This window comes from Molossus molossus, unplaced genomic scaffold, assembly GCF_014108415.1.
Source record: "Molossus molossus isolate mMolMol1 unplaced genomic scaffold, mMolMol1.p scaffold_m16_p_13, whole genome shotgun sequence".
Taxonomy (NCBI): Eukaryota; Metazoa; Chordata; class Mammalia; order Chiroptera; family Molossidae; genus Molossus; species Molossus molossus.
Genome location: NW_023425348.1, coordinates 20,601,840 through 20,621,823, shown reverse-complemented (window position 1 = coordinate 20,621,823; position 19,984 = coordinate 20,601,840). Strand labels below are relative to the sequence as shown.

General features: G+C 37.8%; 1 protein-coding gene across 1 annotated transcript in view; it reads right to left on the bottom strand.

Annotated features, from left to right (window-relative positions):
* Window positions 1-19,297, bottom strand: part of TRPC6 (transient receptor potential cation channel subfamily C member 6) — a 133,925-nt gene extending 114,628 nt beyond the window's left edge. Inside the window, exon 1 of the mRNA XM_036258402.1 lies at window positions 18,889-19,297. Within this exon, the coding sequence (XP_036114295.1) occupies window positions 18,889-19,058 (170 nt within the window). The 5' untranslated portion in view covers window positions 19,059-19,297. The remainder of the gene's footprint in view (window positions 1-18,888) is intronic.
* Between the last annotated feature and the right edge of the window lie 687 nt (window positions 19,298-19,984).

The following is a 19,984-nucleotide window of genomic DNA, read 5'->3' as shown; positions in this document are numbered from 1 at the left end:
AAAGTAAGACTTGACAGTGGTGTTTAACATGGGCCCACCCAGGCTCATCCAAACCCAGTACAAGGAGCCACAAACAGCAGAACACCAACACCCACAGGAAAAATTTGGCAGGCTCCAAATCCACTGAGATAGCCAAAATGGTGAAAAAAAAAACAAATACAAAAAACAAATCCCAAATGAAAGAACAAGAGAACTCTATCGAAGATGAGATCAATGAAATGCAGTTAAGCAAATTATCAGAGATAGAGTTCAGAGCCATGATCTTGAAGAAGCTGAACAGCATGAGTAAGGATATCAGTACCATGAGTAAAGATATAAAAACACCGAAAACCAACACAGTGGAAATGAAGAATGACATAGCAGAAATAAAGAACACATTGGAAGGACTAACCAGCAAAGTAGAGGAAGCTGAGGACAAAATCAGTCAATTAGAAGACACGGTAGAAAAAAATCAACCAATCAGAAAAACAAGAGGAAAAAATAATTAAAAAACAGGAAGATAGCTTAAGAGAGCTGTGGGACAACTGAAAACATAATAACATTCGCATGATAGGAGTCTCTGAAGAAGAACAAAACGGACAAGCGTTAGAGAACATATTGGAAGAAATTGTGACAGAAAACGTTCCTAACTTGATGAAGGAAGAAGGGATTCAAGTTCAAGAACCACAGAGAGCCCCAAATAAAAAGAACCCAAATAAGCCCATACCAAGACACATAGTAATTAAAATGACAAAAATTAAAGACAAAAGGAAAATCCCAAAGGCAGCAAGAGATAAGCTGACTTGGCAACAGAAACACTACAGGCCAGAAGAGAGTGGCATGAAGTAATCAAGGTCATGAAAAACAAGGATCTCAATCTAAGACGACTCTATCCAGCAAGGCTATCATTCAAAATAGAAGGTCAAATAAAGAGCTTTCCAGACCAAAAAAAAAAAAAAAAAAAAGCTAAGGGAATATATTAACACCAAACTAGTGTTATGCAAGATATGCTAAAAAGGCTGCTGTAATTAGTACAAAAAGTAGGAATAAAAATAGAACTACACTAAACAAAAATGGCAATAAATAAGTACATATCAATTATCACCTTAAATGTGAATGGTTTGAATGCTCCAATAAAAAGACACAGAGTACCTGACTGGATAAGAAAGCATGACACATATATGTTGTTTACAAGAGACCCACCTCACAACAAAGGACTCACATAGGTTGAAAGTGAAGGGATGGAAAAATATCTTTCAAGCAAATGAAAAGGAAAAAAAGCTGAGGTAGCAATACTCATATCTGATAAATTAGATTTCAAAATAAAGGCCATAACTAAAGACAAAGAAGGCAATTACATAATATTGAAAGGATCCATCCAACAGGAAGATATAACCTTGGAAAACATATATGCACCCAATATAGAAGCACCAACATATATTAAAAATCTTCTGGAAGACTTCCAAGGAGAAATCAACAGCAATACAATCATAGCAGGGGACTTCAATACCCCACTGACATCACTGGATAGATGTTCTAGACAAAAAATTAAAAAGGAAAACACAGACTGTAAATGAAGCGCTATATCAATGGATTTCATAAATATCTACAAAGAATTACACCCCAAAACTGCAGACTTCACATTCTTCTCAAGTACACATGGGGCAGTCTCAAAAATAGACCACATTATTAGGGCATAAACTAAATCTCTACAAGTTCAAGAAGACTGAAATCATATCAAGCATCTTCTCAGATCACAGTGGCATTAAACTAGAAATCAAGTGCAACAAAAACATGCAAAGATATTTGAAAATATGGAGGCTAAATAGCATGTTATTGAACAGTGAATGGGTTACCATGGAGATCAAGGAAGAAATTAAAAACTTTCTAGAAACCAATGAAAATGAACACACAACAGCATCAAATCTATGGGATGCAGTGCAAGCAGTTCTGAGAGGGAAGTTCATAGCACTACAGGCCTACTTCAGGAAACAAGAAAAATTTCGAATAGACTATCTAACCTCACAACTTAAAGAACTAGAAAGCAAACAAAAAGAAAACCCCAGAGCAAATAGAAGGAAGGAAATAGTAAAGATCAGAGTAGAAATAAATGATATGGAGACCAAAAAAATAATTCAAAGTATCGATGAAACAAAAAGCCAGTTCTTTGAAAAGATAAACAAGATTGATGGACCCATAGCTAGCCTCACCAAGTAACAAAGAGAGAGAACCCAAATACAAAAAATCTGAAATGAAAGAGGAGGAATAATAACTGACACCACAGAAATACAAAGGATTGTTAACAAATATTATGAACAATTATACCGAAACAAATTTCACAATCTAAGCAAAATGGACACATTTCTGGAAACACATAGTCTCCCAAAACTGATCCGGGAAGAGACAGAAAACTTGAACAGACCAATAACAACAAAAGAAATTGAAGATGTAATCAAGAATCTCCCAGGAAACAAAAGCCAAGGACCGAACGGCTTCACCTGGGAATTTTACCGAACATTCAAAGAAGAAATAATACCAATTCTCCTCAAACTATTTTTAAAATTTCAAGAAGAAGAAACACTTCCAAACTTGTTTTATGAGGCCACCATAATTCTAATTCCAAAACCAGAAAAAGACACTACAAAGAAAAAACACTACAGGCCAATATTCTTGACGAACATAGATGCCGAAATCCTGAACAAATTCTAACAAATTGAATCCAGCAATACATCAAAAAAATTATTCACTATGACCAAGTGGGATTCATCCCAGGGATGCAAAGCTAGTACATTATTCGCAAATCAATAAATGTAATACACCACATAAACAAAATGGAAGATAAAAATCATATGATCATATCAAAAGATGCTGGAAAACATTCGACAAAATCCAGCACCCATTTCTGATAAAAAACACTCAGCAATTTGGAAATAGAGGGATCATATCTCGACATAATAAAGGCCATATATGAAAGACCTACAGCCAACATCATACTCAATGGACAGAAACTAAAAGCATTTCCCTTAAGAACAGTAACAAGACAAGGATGCCCACTTTCGCCACTTTTATTTAACATAGCACTGGAAGTTTTATCCACAGCAATCATAGCAATAAAAGGTATTCAGATGGGAAAGGAGGAAGTGAAAGTGTCATTATTTGCAGATGACATGACACTACACATAGAAAACACCAAAGACTCCATCAAAAATTTACTAGACTTAATAAATGAATTTGGGAAAGTAGCAGGATACAAAATTAACGTCAAGAAATCAATGGCATTCTTATACACCAATGATGAACTCAAAGAAAGAGAAACTAAAAAAAAAAAAATCCCATTTATGAATGCAGCAAAAAAAATAAGATACTTAACCAAAGAAATAAAGGACCTATTCGCAGAAAACTACAGGTCAATGAAAAGAGAAATAGAGGAAGATATAAAAAAGTGGAAGCATAAAAGGGATCCAAATTGGAAAGGAGGAAGTGAAACTGTCATTATTTGCAGATGACATGATATTGTACATAGAAAACCCTAAAGACTCCATCAAAAATCTATTAGACTTAATAAATGAATTTGGCAAAGTAGCAGGATACAAAATTAACGTCAAGAAATCGACGGCATTCTTGTACATCAATGATGAACTCACAGAAAGAGAAACTGAAAAAACAATCCCATTTACCATCGCTCCAAAAAAATTACGATACCTAGGAATAAACTTAACCAAAGAAGTAAAGGACCTATTTGCAGAAAACTACAGGTCATTGAAAAAAGAAATAGAGGAAGATATAAAAAAGTGGAAGAACATACCCTGTTCATGGATTGGAAGAATTAACATAATTAAAATGTCCATACTACCCAAAGCAATCTATAGATTCAATGCAATCCCCATCAAAATACCAACGACATATTTCATAGAACTAGAACAAATACTTCAAAAGTTCATATGGAACCAAAAAAGACCCCGAATAGCCACAGCAATCTTGAAAAAGAAGAACAAAGTTGGAGGGATCACATTACCAGATATCAGGTTATACTACAAAGCGACTGTAACCAAAACAGCCTGGTACTGGCACAAGAACAGGCATATAGACCAGTGGAACAGAACTGAAAACCCAGAAATGGACCCAAGGCAATACGCTCAATTAATATTTGACAAAGGTGGCAAGAGCATACAGTGGAGTAAAGACAGCCTCTTTAATAAATGGTGTTGGGAAAATTGGACAGCTACATGCAAAAAAATGAAACTCGACCATCAACTTACACCATACACAAAAATAAACTCAAAATGGATAAAAGACTTAAATGTGACCCGTGAATCCATAAAAATTCTAGAAGAAAATGTAGGCAACAAAATTTCGGACATCATACGGAGCAGAATTTTCACTGATACATCACCTAAGGCAACAGAAATAAAGGAGAAAATGAACACATGGGACTACATCAAACTAAAAAGCTTCTGCACAGCAAAAGAAACGATCATCAAAATGGAAAGGCAACCCACTGTATGGGAGAACATCATTGCCAATGATGTATCAGATAAGGGGTTAATTTCCAATATATACAGAGAGCTCACACAACTCCACAAAAGGAAGACAAAGAACCCAATTAAAAAATGGGCAGAGGAGCTGAATAGACACCTCTCCAAACAGGACATACAAATGGCCAAGAGACATATGAAGAAATGCTCAACATCACTAATCATCCGAGAGATGCAAATTAAAACAACAATGAGGTATCACCTCACACCTGTCAGAATGGCCGCCATCAACAAATCATCAAACAACAAGTGTTGGCGAGGGTGTGGAGAAAAGGGAACTCTAATACACTGCTGGTGGGAATGCAGACTGGTGCAGCCGCTATGGAAAACAATATGGTGCTACCTCAAAAAATTAAAAATTGAACTTCCATTTGACCCAGTGATCCCACTGCTGGGAATATACCCTAAGAAGCCTGAAACACCAATCAGGAAGAATATATGTACCCCCATGTTCATAGCAGCACTATTTACAATAGCTAAGATCTGGAAACAGCCCAAGTGTCCACCAGTAGACGAATGGATCAAAAAGCTGTGGTACATATACACAATGGAGTACTATGCAGCGGTAAGAAAGAAAGATCTCTTATCCTTTGAGACGACATGGAGGGACCTGGAAAGTATTATCCTAAGTGAAAGAAGCCAAGCAGAAAAAGACAAATACCACATGATCTCACTTATATACGGAATATAATGAACATAACAGTCTGAGGAATACAGTAGACCCAGACACATGGAAGTAGGGCACAGACTGACATCCCTCAGAAGAGGGGATGGGGGGTGGGGGGGTGGGAAGAGATAAACCACAGAACTTATATGCATGTATGCATGACCAATGGACATGGACAACTAAGCCGGGGACAGGGTGGAGGGGGTGGGGTGGGGGGTGCCAATGGGGTAAAAAGGTAAAATATCTGTAACAAAAAAATAAATAAAAATTCATAAAAAAAAAAAAAAAGTGGAAGCACATACCTTGTTCATGGATTGGAAGAATTAACATCATTAAAATGTCCATACCACTGAAAACAATCTATAGATTCAATGCAGTCCTCATCAAAATACCAATGACATACTTCACAGAACTAGAACAAATACTTCAAAGTTCATATGGAACCAAAGACCTCGAATAGCCACAGCAATCTTGAAAAAGAAGAACAAAGTTGGAGGAATCACATTACCAAATTTCAGGTTATACTACAAAGCCACTTTAATCAAAACAGCCTGGCATGGGCACAAGAACAGGCATATGCACCAGTGGAACAGAACAGAGAACCCAGAAATGGACCCAACACAATATGCTCAATTAATATTTGACAAGGTGGCAAGAGCATACAGTGGAGTAAAGACAGCCTCTTTAATAAATGGTATTGGAAAAATTGGACAGCTACATGCAAAAAATGAAACTAGACCATCAACTTACACCCTACACAATAATAAACTCAAAACGGATAAAAAACTTAAATGTGACTCATGAATCCATAAAAATTCTAGAAGAAAATGTAGGCAACAAAATTTCGGACATCATACGCAGCAGAATTTTCTCTGATACATCACCTAAGGCAACAGAAACAAAAGAGAAAATGAACACATGGGACTACATCAAACTCAAAAGCTTCTGCACAGCAAAAGATACAACCATCAAAATGGAAAGGGAACCCACTCTATGGGAGAGCATAATTTCCAATGATACATCAGATAAGGGGTTAATTTCCAATATATATAGAGTGCTCATACAACTCAACAAAAGGAAGACAAAGAACCCAACTGAAAAATGAGCAGAGGAACTAAACAGACACTTCTCCAAACAGGACATACAACTGACCAAGAGATATATGAAGAAATGCTCAACTAATCATCAGAGAGATGCAAATTAAAACAACAATGAGATATCACCTCACACCTGTCAGAATGGCCGCCATCAACAAATCATCAAACAACAAGTGTTGGCAATGGTGTGGAGAAAAGGGAACTCTAGGACACTGCTGGAGGGAATGCAGACTGGTATGGCCACTATGGAACACAATATGGTATTACCTCAAAAAATTAAATATTGAACTGCCATTTGACCCAGTGATTCCACCTCTAGGAATATATCCTAAGAAGCCTGAAACACCAATCAGAAAGAATATATGTACCCCCATGTTCGTAGCAGCATTATTGACAATTGTTAAGATCTGGAAACAGCCCAAATGTCATCAATAGATGAATGGATGCAAAAGCAGTGGAACATATACATAATGGAGTACTATACAGCTGTGAGAATGAAAGACCTTTGAGACGACATTGAGGGACCTGGAAAGTATTATCCTAAGCGAAACAAGCCAAACAGAGAAAGACAAGTATTATATGATCTCACTTATTTGTGGAATATAATGAACATAACAATCTGAAGAACAGGGTAGTCCCAGAGATGTGGAAGTAGGGTACAGACTGACAATCCCCAGAAGAAGGGGTGGGGGGGAGATAAAACACAGAACTTATATGCATGTATGCATGAACAATGGACATGGACAACAAAGGTGGAGACTGGGCAGGGAGGCAGGGGGATGAAGGTGTCAATAAGGGAAAAAGGAGAAATATCTGTAACATCAATAAATTAATAAATTTTTTTAAAAGTTCAGAAATAAAATATACACAATGGAGTGGGAGGGGGGATCAGTGGGGGAGGGAAGGAGAAATATCTGTAACAAAAATATTTTTTTTAAGTAGATTTACAGTTGTGAGTATACGAAGCACAAAGTTTATTCTTGTTTCATTATTTATCAATTATTGATTATTTTTATTAACCTACTTTTCCCCACCTCTGTATTGAGGAGAGGATTGTATCTTTGTACCTCCTCTTTGTTATACACCATGTTAAATGTAGAGATGGAGGATCACCCCACCTCTAGAGTCTTACAGTCTAGTAGAAGGAAAGAGGTATATCAACAAATAAGTGTAAAATATGTAGCAGATGTTTGAACAGACATATCAGATGTATGAATACAAAATGAGGGACAAACATCAAAATGTAATATGACTCATAGTCCTGAGCCCATACTCTAACTTCAATCTTAAACTTCTTCAAGAGAGTAGTGTGGCCTATAAGTAATTAATGTTACAAAACATTCACTGGCCTGCAATCTGAATTTCTTTGTAACCTTGTTTATACATAAATGTGTTGAAGACACATTTCATTTTGTCTAAAGAAAAGAAAGCTGTGTTGGGGGATTTGGGGATTTTCTTTCTTTTTTTTTTAACTTATCTTTATATATTGAATATATTACAGATGTTCCTCCTTTTTCCCCAATTGACCCCCTCTTCCCCACTACTGCCCCCCTCCTGCCTTTCCCCACACTGGTGTCTGTGTCCATTGGTTATGCATATATAAATATAAGTTCTTTGGTTTATTTCTTCCCACCCTTCACCTCCCTTCCCTTTGAGGTTTGTCTGTCTAACAACCAATTTGTACTTAATCCCTTCACTTTTTTCACCCATTCCCCCAATGCCCCTCCCAACTGGCAACCAACAAAATGTTCTCTGTATCTATGAGAATGTCTGTTCTGCTTGTTCATTTTGTTTGTAGATTCAATTTTCGATAAATATGTATTTATTGCCATTTTGTTTGTTCATATTTTATATCTTTTTCTTCAAGAAGACACTTCAACATTTCCTATAATAATGGTTTGGTGGTGATGAACTCCTTTAGCTTTTTCTTGTCTGAGAAACTCTTTATATGGCCATGGATTCTAAATGACAGCTTTGCAGGATACAGTAATCTTAGTTTTAGGTCCTTGCTTTTCATCACTTTGAATATTCCTTGCCACTCCCTTCTGGCCTGCAAAGTTTCCTTTGAGAAATCAGCTGACAGTCTTATGGGAACTCCTTGCTTGTAGGTAACTAACTGCTTTTTGTGTGTGTGTGTGTGACTTTTAAATTCTCTCTTTGTCTTGAACCTTTGGCATTTTGATAATGATGTGTCTTAGTGTGGGCCTCTTGGGGTTCATTTTATTTGGGACTCTCTGTGCTTCCTGGACTTGTATATCTGCTTTTTTCACCAAGTTAGAGAAGTTTTCTATCATTATTGTTTCAAATAGGTTTTCAATTTCTCTCTCTTCTCCTTCTGGCACCCCCAAGATGCGAATGTTGGTATGCTTGAAGTTATCCCAGAGGCTACTTATACTATCCTCATTTTTTTGGATTCTTTTTTCTTTTTGTTGTTCTGATTGGGCGTTTTTTGCTTCCTTATATTCCAAATCGATGGTTTGCTTCTTGGCTTTACCTACTCTACTATTGAATCTGTGTAAATTATTCTTTATTTCAGTTAGTGCCTCCTTCATTTCTAACCGTGCATCCTTCATTTCTGACTGGTCCTTTTTTATGCTCTTGAGGTCCTCACTAAGTTCACTAAAGTTCTCACTAAGTTCATTGAGCATCCTTATAAGCAGTATTTTGAACTCTGCATCTGTTAGGTTGTTTACCTCCATTTTGCTTAGTTCTTTTCCTGGAGTTTTGTTCTGTTCTTTCATTTGGGACCTGTTTCTTTGTCTCCTCATTTTGGCTGCCTCTCTGTGTTTGCTTCTATGTATTAGGTAGAGTTTCTACATCTCCTGTCCTTCCTAGGGTATCCTGTTATAGTAGGTGTCCTGTAGGGTCCAGTGGTACTGCCTCCCTGATCTCTCAGCTGGGCCCTTGAGGTGCACCCCTCTGGTGAACTTTACGCCCTTTTGTTGTAATTGAGTCTTGACTGCAGTCTCGATGTGACTTCTTTAATTTCGTAGTTGTAGGACTTCCATTCAGTTCGACTCCAGGCAGTTTTGAATGATAGTTGTTCTGTAGTTTTGTTGTAACTTTGATGTGGTTGTGGGAGGACATGATACCGTGTTTACCTATGCCATCATCTTGACCAAAAGTCCTCTTTCTTTTTTTTTTTTTTAATTTTTTTTTAAATCCTCACATGAGGACATTTTTGCATTTATCTTTAGATAGAGCGGGAGGGAGAGAGGTAGGAAGAGAGAGAGAGAGAAATATCGATATGAGAGAGACATCAACTGGTTGCTACCCACATAACCTCAACCTGGGCCGGGGACAAACTGCAACCGAGGTACGTGCGGGTGGCAGCCACTCGATGTGTTCCTTTCACATCGATGTTTCTCTCTCTCTCTCTCTCTGTTCCTCTCTCTCCCTCCCACTCTACCTGAACAAAAAATGGAAAAATGTCCTCGAGTGAGGGAAAAAAAAAAAAAAAAAAAAGTCTGGGTCCTAAGGTTTATAGATAGGTATCATCCAAAAGCATCCTGAAGTCAATAAAAATTTTAAAGAATCCATGACCCATAAAAAAATAATTTTCAACTGTAATTGAAAAATCTTAAAAAGTAGAAATAATAAAAGATGAAGTCACATACATTAAAGATATTTTCCATGTATCTTTATATAATAACAGGTTCTACATAATGTACAATTTTACATAATGTGGCAATGTTTCTGGTTGAATATCATGCTTATGGCATATTATTCAAGTTCTTGACTTTAATCATTAATAAATAATAAAATTTGAGTTTAAACAGATTTTTTGCTTTAATAGTCTTTTTCTTCAGTATGGAATAACTTTATTTGTCCCCAAAGAAACAGTAAAAATAATCTTAAAATCTTTGTGCAGAATTCTAGCATTTTGAGATCATTAAGTAATCACAATATATATTTAATTTAAACTATTTTATAAAACATAAAATGTTTCATGGAACTCATGGATTAAGTAAAAAATAAATATAAATCTCCAAAAAAGTCACTTCTGTTTTTATCATGTGAAATAAAGAATAGAATTAAGAGCCTCTTTGGGTTTCTCCTATAACTGTGCTTCAATATCACCCTTTTTTCCATATCCTTATCTAAAGAGATCCTATCAGCAATGGAGTTTCAACTTTATTTGAAACATTACAATAACACCTAAAGAGTAAACAATGCCATTATGTAAAAGAAAAAACTTAGTTATTACAAGCAACACATTAGATAAGCTAGGTATCAAGATATATTATGAGTACATTTCCATTGTATATATTTTGAATTTTAAAACTTACTCAAATACATTCTTTTCAAGTACACATGAAACACTTTCTAGAACAGACCACATGTTAAGACACAAAATAAATTTAAGAAGATTGAAATCATATCAAGCATCTTCTCTGACCATAACAGAATGAAAATAAATATCAATAAGAAAAAAGAAGGAAATAAAAAAACAAAAAACACAAACACACAGAGGTTAAATAACATGTTACTAAACAATGAATAGATTAAGAATGAGATCAAGAAAGAAATCTAAAGATACCTTGAAACAAATAAAAATAAGAATACAACAACTTAAAATCTATGGAACAGAGTAAAACCAGTCCTACAAAAGAAATTCATAGCATTACAGGCCTACCTCAAGAAAAAAGAAAACCCTCAAATAAGCATTCTAACCTTATGCTTAAAGCAACTAGAAAAAGAATAACAAGTAAAGCCAAGAATAAGAAGAAAGGTAATAATAAAGATCAGAACAAAAATAAATGAAATAGAGTATTAAAAAAATACTAAAGATCAATGAAACCAAGAACTGGTTCTTTGAAAAGATAAACAAAACTGTCTGCTGGTGTGGCTCAGTGGTTGAGCATCGACCCATGCACCAAGGGGTTGCCACTTTGATTCCTGGTCAAGGCACATGCCCAGATTGTGGGCCCAATGCTCAGGGGGGGCATGCAGGAAGCAGCCAATTAATGGTCTCTCTCATGGATCTTTCTAGCTCTCTCTCCCTCTCTTTTCCTCTCTCTCTCCAATATCAATTTTTTAAAAGTTAAAACAACTTAATTAATTTTAAAAAAAGATAAGATAAACAAGATTGACAAACCTTTATCCAGACTTATCAAGAAAAAAAAAAGAGAGGACCCAAATCAATGAAATCATAAATGAAAGAGAAGTAACAATTGGCATTACAGAAAAACAAAGGATTATAAGAAAATATTATGAGCAACTATATGCCAACAAATTGGACAGTTTGGAAAAAATGGATAAATTCCTAGAAAAAATACAATAACCCCAAACATAACCAAGAAGAAACAGAAAACCTAAACAGATAAATTACAACTAATGAAATTGAAGCAGTAATCAAAAACTTCCAACAAGCAAAGGTCCTGGACCAGATGGCTTCACAGGTGAATTTTACCAACCATTCAAAGATGAACTAACACCCATCCTTCTGACACTACTCCAAAAAAATTTAAGAGGATGGGAGACTCCCAAGTTTATTTTACAAGGCCAGTATTATTCTAATTCTAAAATCAGATAAAGACACTACAAAGAAAGACAATTATAGGCCAATATCCCTGATGAATATAGGTGCTAAAATCCTCAACAAAATATTAGCAGAATGGATCAAGGAAAACATTAAAAAGATCATACACTGTGATCAATGGAGATTTATTCCTGGGATGCAAGGTTGGTAAATATCCACAAATCAATAAATGTGATACACTACACAAACAAAATGAAGGATAATAATCATATAATCATACTGGTAGATACAGAAAAAGCTTTTGACAAAATCCAGCACCCATTTATGATAAAAAAAAAAAAAGACTGTCAGCAAAGTGGAAATAGAGGTACATACCTCAACATAATAAAGGCCATATATGACAAATCCACGGCTAACACTTTACTCAACAGGGAACAACTAAAAGCATTTCCCTTAAGGTCAGGAACAAGACAGGGATGTCCACTCTTACTACTCTTATTCAGCATAGTACTAGAAGTCCTAGCCACAGCAATCAGACAAGAATAAGAAATAAAAGGCATTCAAATTGGAAAGGAAGAAGTAAAATGTCATTATTTGCAAATGACTTGATACAAGAACCCTAGAGACTTGATTAAAAACCGACTGAAACTGATAAGCGAATTCAGTAGAGTAGTAAGGTACAATATAAATACCCAGAACCGCCCTGGCCGGTTTGGCTCAGCAGTTGGAGCGTCGACCTGCAGTACAGAGAGACCCGGGTTCGGTTCCCGCTAAGGGCATGTACCTCGGTTGCAGTTTGTCCCAGCTCTGGTTGGTCGTGCGGGTGGCAGCCACTCGATGTGTCCCTTCACATCGATGTTTCTCTCTCTCTCTCTTCCTCTCTCTCCCTCCCGTTCTATCTGAACAAAAAATGAAAAAATGTCCTCGGGTGAGGAATAAATAAATAAATAAATAAATAAATAAATAAATAAATAAATAAAAATAAATACCCAGAACCTGGCTACATTTTTATAGACCAATAATAAACTATAAGAAAGGAAAACTAAGAAAATATTCCCATTTATAATTACATCAAAAAAGAAAATGAAATACTTAGGAATAAATTTAACCAAGGGGTTGAAAGACCTGTACTAAAAAAAGTGTAAGACACTGAAGAAATAAACTGAAGAAGATACAAGTAAGTGGAAGTATATTACTGTGCTTATGAATAGGAAGAAGTAACATTGTTAAATGTCTATACTACCAAAAGCAATCTATAGGTCAAATGCCATTCCTATCAAAATACCAATGGTGAATTTCACAGGACTAGAACAAACAATCTAAAAATTTATATGGAACCACACTAAAGACCCTGAATAGCCAAAGCAATATTGAGAAAGAAAAACATAGTTGGAGGTATCATGTTACCTGATGTCAAACTATACTACAAGGTCATAGTAATCAAAATAGCACAGTACTGGCATAAAAACAGACACATAGTTCAATAGAAAAGAATAGAGAGCCCAAAAATAAACCCACGCCTATATGGTCAATTAATATTTGACAAAGGAAGCAAGAACATACAACGGGGTAAAGACTGTCTATTCAATAAATGGTGCTATGAAAATAAGACTAATATATGCAGAAAAATAAAGTTAGACCACCTTCTTACACCATATACAAGAATAAACACAAAATAAATTAAATATTTTAATGTAAGACTTGATACCATACAAATCCTTGAAGAAGGATATGCAGTAAAATCTCAGATATTTCTATTTGTAATATTTTTTTCTGATATATCCCTTGGGCAACAGAAACAAACAAATAAATGGGGCTACAACAAGCTAAAATGTTTTTGCAGAGCATAGAAAACTATCAACAAAATGAAAAGACCCACTGAATGGGAGAACATATTCACCAATGATACATCTGATAAGGGGTTAATATCTAAAATTTATAAAGAAGTCACACAATTCAACACACACAAAAATCCAATTAAAAATGGACAAAGGACCTAAATAGATACTTCTCCAAAGAGGACATACAGATGGCCAATAGACATAAGAAAACCTGCTCAACTTAACTTATCATCAGAGAAATGCAAATTAAAAACACAAAGAGATATCCCCTCACACCTGTCAGAGTGGTTATCATCAAAAAATCAACAAACAGCAAGTATTGGCTAGGATGTGGAGAAAAGGGAACCCTTGTGCACTGGTAGAAAGAATGCAGATTGGTACAACCACTGTAGAAAATAGTATGGAACTTACTCAAAAAATAAAAAAAATGGAACTGCCTTATGATCCATTGATTCCACTTCTTGATATATATCCGAAGAAACCCAAAATACTAATTTGAAAGACTATATGCACCCCTATGTCCTTTGCAGCAATATTTACAAAAGCAAAGCTATGGAAACAACCCAAGTGCTCATCAATAGTCGAGTGGATAAAAAAGTAGTGTTATATATACTCAGCCATAAAAAAAAAAAAAAAATCTTACATTTTGTGACAGTATGAATGGACCTAAAGGTCATTATGCTAAGTGAAATAAGTCATTCAGAAAAAGGCAAATACCAGGTGATTTCATTTATATGTGGAATCTACAGAACAACATAAATAAACAAACAAAAACAGAAACTGACTCAGAGAACAGACTGATGATTACCAAGAGGGGAGGAGGCTTGGGGGACTGGGTAAAAAAGGTAAAGGGCTTGAGAAATACAGATTGATAATTATAAAATACTCATGGGGATGTAAAGTAAAGCATAGGAAATATAGTCAATAATATTCATGGTGCCAGTTGGGTACTGGAAATATCAGGGGGAACACTTTGTAAAGAATATGTTTGTCTAACTACTATACTGTACACCTGAAACTAATACAAAATAATATTAAATATAAACTGTAATTGAAAAACAATTTACAAATTTTAAAAAACGTACTCATTCAAATTCCTTGTATTTTGGTTCATTTTACTATTTCCTCTTGTCTTTATTGTTCTGCAATTTAAGTATTATATGTTCAAATGGGTTTATTTTTATGTATTACACTGATATTGCTATTCTTCATAAACATTAAAATTTATTATTTCTGTAAAATTGGATCCTTAGGAATTTGAGACAATGTAACAACATGAAAGAGACTATAAAACACAGAATATAGCCCTGGCTCAGCGGTTGGAGTGTCCGCCTGTGGACCAGAGAGTCCCGGGTTCGGTAAAATTATCACCCATTATCTGTTCAAATGTTGCCTCTCCCCTATTCTTTGTATTTTCTGCTGAAACTCCTACCTTCTTGTTGCATGACTCAATAATGTTTATCTCTTCAATGTCTTTTTCTTTTTATCCTCACCCAAAGACATTTTTCCATCTTTTGTTCAGATACAGTGGGAGGGAGGGGGAGAGAGAGAGAGAGAGAGAAACATCCATGTGAAAGGGACACAGCAAGTGGCTGCCACCCGCACGACCAACCAGGGCCAGGGACAAACTGCAACCGAGGTACATGCCCTTAGCGGGAACCGGCCTCTCGGGACCGCAGGTCGTCGCTCTAACCGCTGAGCCAAACTGGCCAGGGCCTGACTCTCATTCTTGGTTGACTATTTCCTTGTGTGTTTTGTCATGAATTACAATGAGCACATCTTTAGCCATGGTCTTCTATCTTTTGCCATTTTATTGAAAATCCTTTGCAGTTAAGATGGTTGGTGCTATTCTTTCAAAATGTTTTTGTGGTTTACTCTTCCAGGAGCCCCAAGGGTATTTTTCAGCTTGAAGATTTCCAGGTCAGCTAAGTAGTGTAAAAAATCAAAACAAAAACAAAAACTCACGTGACATGCAGGCCCAAAGAATAAAATTTTTAGGGGAAGATTTCTTTTCCTCTTACTAATAAAGTTTATTGTTCTCACTTTGTGCTCGTGGCATATTTTTCTAGCCTAACTTTTCATAAAAATACGGATCCTGGATTTATGCAGGGGCAGAAATGTCACGGTCCCAACTCTCTGCCTCATCTAGTACCAAGGTCTTAGCTTCTCTCCACTTCGTATGGACACCAGACACCATCCTCCTGGTCACTCAGATCCATAATCCCCCAGGCAGCCACAGCATCAGCTCACAGACTATACTCTGCCTTTTAATTACTTTGCTTTTGGCACATAATAATCCCTTTTACTTTTCGAAAAACTGGGTAATGTTTTAAAATTATTTTAAATATTTTATCCAGTATTGCTAGGTATTAATAACCATACATTTTAATTATCTCATTCTACTGTCTTGCCAGAGCTTTAGTTTACAAACAGCTTACTATGTCATTATGCTTAATTATTTAGTCAATCTTTACCAAATAGAATGTTTTATTTAGACTGTTTCAGATCTTGAGAATTTAGAAACCCTTGTTACTTTTTTTATGTCCAAAATTCTTCCTCATGTTCAGAAGTGATGAATAAGAGACACATTTTTAAGTTCCAAATAATACACTTCCTAGGATTTTGGCAGAACATGGACCATTTCTTGCTAATCACCATTATAAATTAACCAAAACAGAGTGTATTGATTGATTACCAATTAAAAGTTGGGAAAAGGAAGAATTCAAATCTTTTTCTTCTAAACAGCATTTCAAAATGTTACTATTTACACTATGAAAATCTGAGAATTGCTCCAAAACTAGATAATGTGCCACAATTTTTAGCAGTAAAGCCTCATAAATACATGTAAAAATCTTTCTACATAACTGGACTATGAAACATAATTTATCAGCAAGAGTCACCAAATTTATCCCACAAAAGAGACAACTTGCATAAATTTGTGATCTTATAAGAGGAAAAAAATCTCAATGATTTTTTAAAAAATGGCAACATCCATATCTAAAGTGTACGAGTGATTGCCACTTTCAAAAATAATACACCTCTCATTTCAGGAAAATATATAAACTGTTTAAATCACAAGTCAAAGCATATGGAAGGGTTTATTTGTACTCTCTACCAAAAGGAATAATTTTGTTTAGCTCTTTCTCTTATATCATAGGTGTGAAGTACTGTTGTTGTTTATTGGTTAAAATATTTCAGTTTCTTAATTTTCCGATTGGAAAAAAATAAAAACCTTGCCAGAGTAAACAGCAATAAAAAGTAACTATAAAACCTTTTGGAAATAATAGATATAGACAAGACCAAGGCTCACTCTTAAATTTATTATAGTACCTCTGACATGACATGAGGGGATGCTCCTTATGAACTAAAACATATTCAAATATTTCTGTTCATCTCTCTGCTGCCCAGGTCTACCCATTAAGAATGATCTATAATTCCTGAACTAAGGGAGAAATATACTTACTCTCTAAATAGTAGATAATGTAAGAACTAGATAAATCAGTAAGGCAATAAAACACATTTGAAGAAAGCATTGGGAAAAGTTTTCAGGACATGGTATTACTACTTTCCTTAGTCTCTCTCCCCACTAATATATTACCAGAAGTTTTTTGGGTTTTTTTTAATCACATCATTTTTCCCACAAACAGTAACAAGTGATTATAGACTAATCAAAACCTGCATTTTAATTTTAACAAGACCCCTAGGTAATTCATATGTCCATTAAAGTTTGAGAATCTCTGTACTGTAAGAAATAGGAATATTCTGCAATTTAAAGTCAAATACAAAATTTCTTTTGGGGGTGATGACAATGTCCTGGAATCAGATAGTGGTGATGGTTTCAAAACTTTGTGGACACTAAATACCACTGAACTATACAACTTAAAATAAATTGTATGGTATGGAAAATATATCTTAATTTTTTCAAAAGAAAAGAAAGAGACATACCCAGAGAGAGAGAGAGAGAAATACAAGGCATTTTCTACAAATCAATACCCTGAAATATAATGTTGTCAGATGTTTTTTAAAAAACGATAGTAATAGTAAATGCTTTCGAATTGTACAGCACACAGATGAATGCAAACAGCTCCAACTTTTTTGTTTTATCTTAGAAAAAAATTAGATGCTCCATTTCCTAAGGTTCACCTCTTAGCTGTGAAAGAGAAGCACAGCAGGCCTTGAAGGTGGGAAGCCCTGACCAAAGACTGGAGGGCGCACTCATCTATAAGGAGGGTCTGCCAGGAGCCCATGGGGGCGGAAATGCCCCACATACACACATACACACACTCACACACACACACACGCGCGCGCGCGCACGCACACGCCCCTCTAGAGCTGCGTACAGAACTGCTACTGAGAACTGCTTTCCTCAGGAGGAAAGCCGCATGTGGATGGATGTGACATGTCAGGAAACCAGACTATCCAATCAAGTTAAGGGGCTAAGAAGCAGAAACCGTATCTACCAGCTGCACAAGTGGGCCCAGGCGTGTGGGGGAGGGGAGACTTTTCCTTCATTCCACCTTCTGCCCGCCTCTGCCAACCCCACCCCCCTCCAAAACACTCCAAATTCTTAAATAAAACCTCTTAATTACTCAGAAAGTACTACAAACGACTCAACCCCCTCACTTCTACCGGCCCCCACCCTAGCAGGCTCATCCCCCAGGACGCCTTTGGTAGCGAGCTTGGTGCTGCGCGTGGGGAAGCCTAGTTCTTTCTCCCAGACTTATCCCGCGGGGAAGTGGAAGTCCCGGGGGAGCCCACCCCCTCCCACGCCCACCTCGAACTTCCCGGCGGTCTGGGGTCCAGAGGACCTGTGCGCGCCGCCTGAAGGGCTGCGGCAGGCGGACTGTGGGGCGCACCGAGCCGGCACCCAGTACCCTCAGCGTTCTAATCGCTCCCACATCGGCCAAGAGTCAGAGGGGCGCACATTTCAATCGGTCCCCTGCCCAGACTACGCCATCGGCGCGGTGACACGGGCTCTCTTTGAGGTGCCGTTTGACACCCGAACTGAAGAGACTGACGAGACACCTGATCACCCGTGATAATCGTGGTGGCCCGCAGACTGACTCTCGCGGGCAAACACACCCGTGCTTGCTCACCAGGAGCAACCTAGATCCGCACGCGCCCCTTCGCTCCTGCGGTCCCAGCCCAGGCTCGCGCGGCCCTCGGAGGGACACGCGGTTCGGAGGGACACGCGTGTTCAGAAGCCGCCGCGCCAGTTCGCGCACTCCTGCGAGCGCACAGCCTTCCCCGCGCAGCCCGCGCCCGCCGGCCCGGCGCCCGCACTTACATGCTGGGGTAGTACCCGTACGGAGGCAGCCCGGGCTGCCAGCAGCCGTCGTCGCCCAGCTCCGAGTCCATGAGCAGATAGTCCTGGCTCTCGTTGCGCCGCGCGCCGGCTCCGGCAGCGACCCGGGGAGAGCCGCCCATCTGGGCCCCAAACGCTGGGCTCTGGCTCATGGCGGGAACGCCGGACTGGCCCTAGGTCCCGCTCCTGGGCGAACCGTTCAGGCCGTTCCACAGGGACGCGGTGCGCGGGGGACCCGGTGCGCAGGGTCCGTGTCACTCGCCGGACTGGCCCGGGGCACACCGGTGCCCAGGGGACAAGGGTGAGGCAGGGGTGCGGACGCCCGGCAGTCTGAGCTTCGAGAGCGGCTTTGCTGCTAGCGGTGGAGAAGTCTCCAGTTAGGGGGTCACAAATGGGACCCCGCAAGCAGGCGGCCGGGCTGCCTGGATGAGAGAGTACAGGTGGGGGGGCGGGGGCCGGATGGCGGAGGAGCTTGAGAGCCAAGAGCAAGAAGACCGAGCTGAAGAGTTACTATGTCAACCGAGACTCTCCAGCTGTGGGCTCCTGCCTTCTTCCCCCACATCCTCCGTCATGATCCCCACCTTTAAAGGGATCAGGACGACGTTCTAGTAGGAGAGCCAAAGCCTGTCCTGTAGCCACAACTTTCGGAGCCAGGGTAAACCTAAACTAGGCGGAGCTACACACACACCCTTTTTACTCTTCTTTTTTTTTTTTTACCCTAAGAGTCTGCTTATTTAGAAACCATACAAATTAAGAACTTTCTAGGAAGCTTCCCTTAAGTAAGACTTGAAGAACCAAGGAAACCTATTTTTGTTTTTGTTTTAACAAGAGATGCGATGTAATAACTAGGTAACTATGTACTGGTGCTAGATGGGCACTTGAAACATCAGGGGACCACTTTACAAAGTAAATGATTGTCTAACCACTGTGCTGTACACCTGAAACTAATACAAAATAACATTGAATATAAGCTATAATTGAAAAATAATTTTTAAATAAAAGAAAACATGAGCCTCTCCTTTCTCTAGACTACTTTCGTTTTCTTAAGGCATTTATTTCTCTCATTCCCAACCTCCAA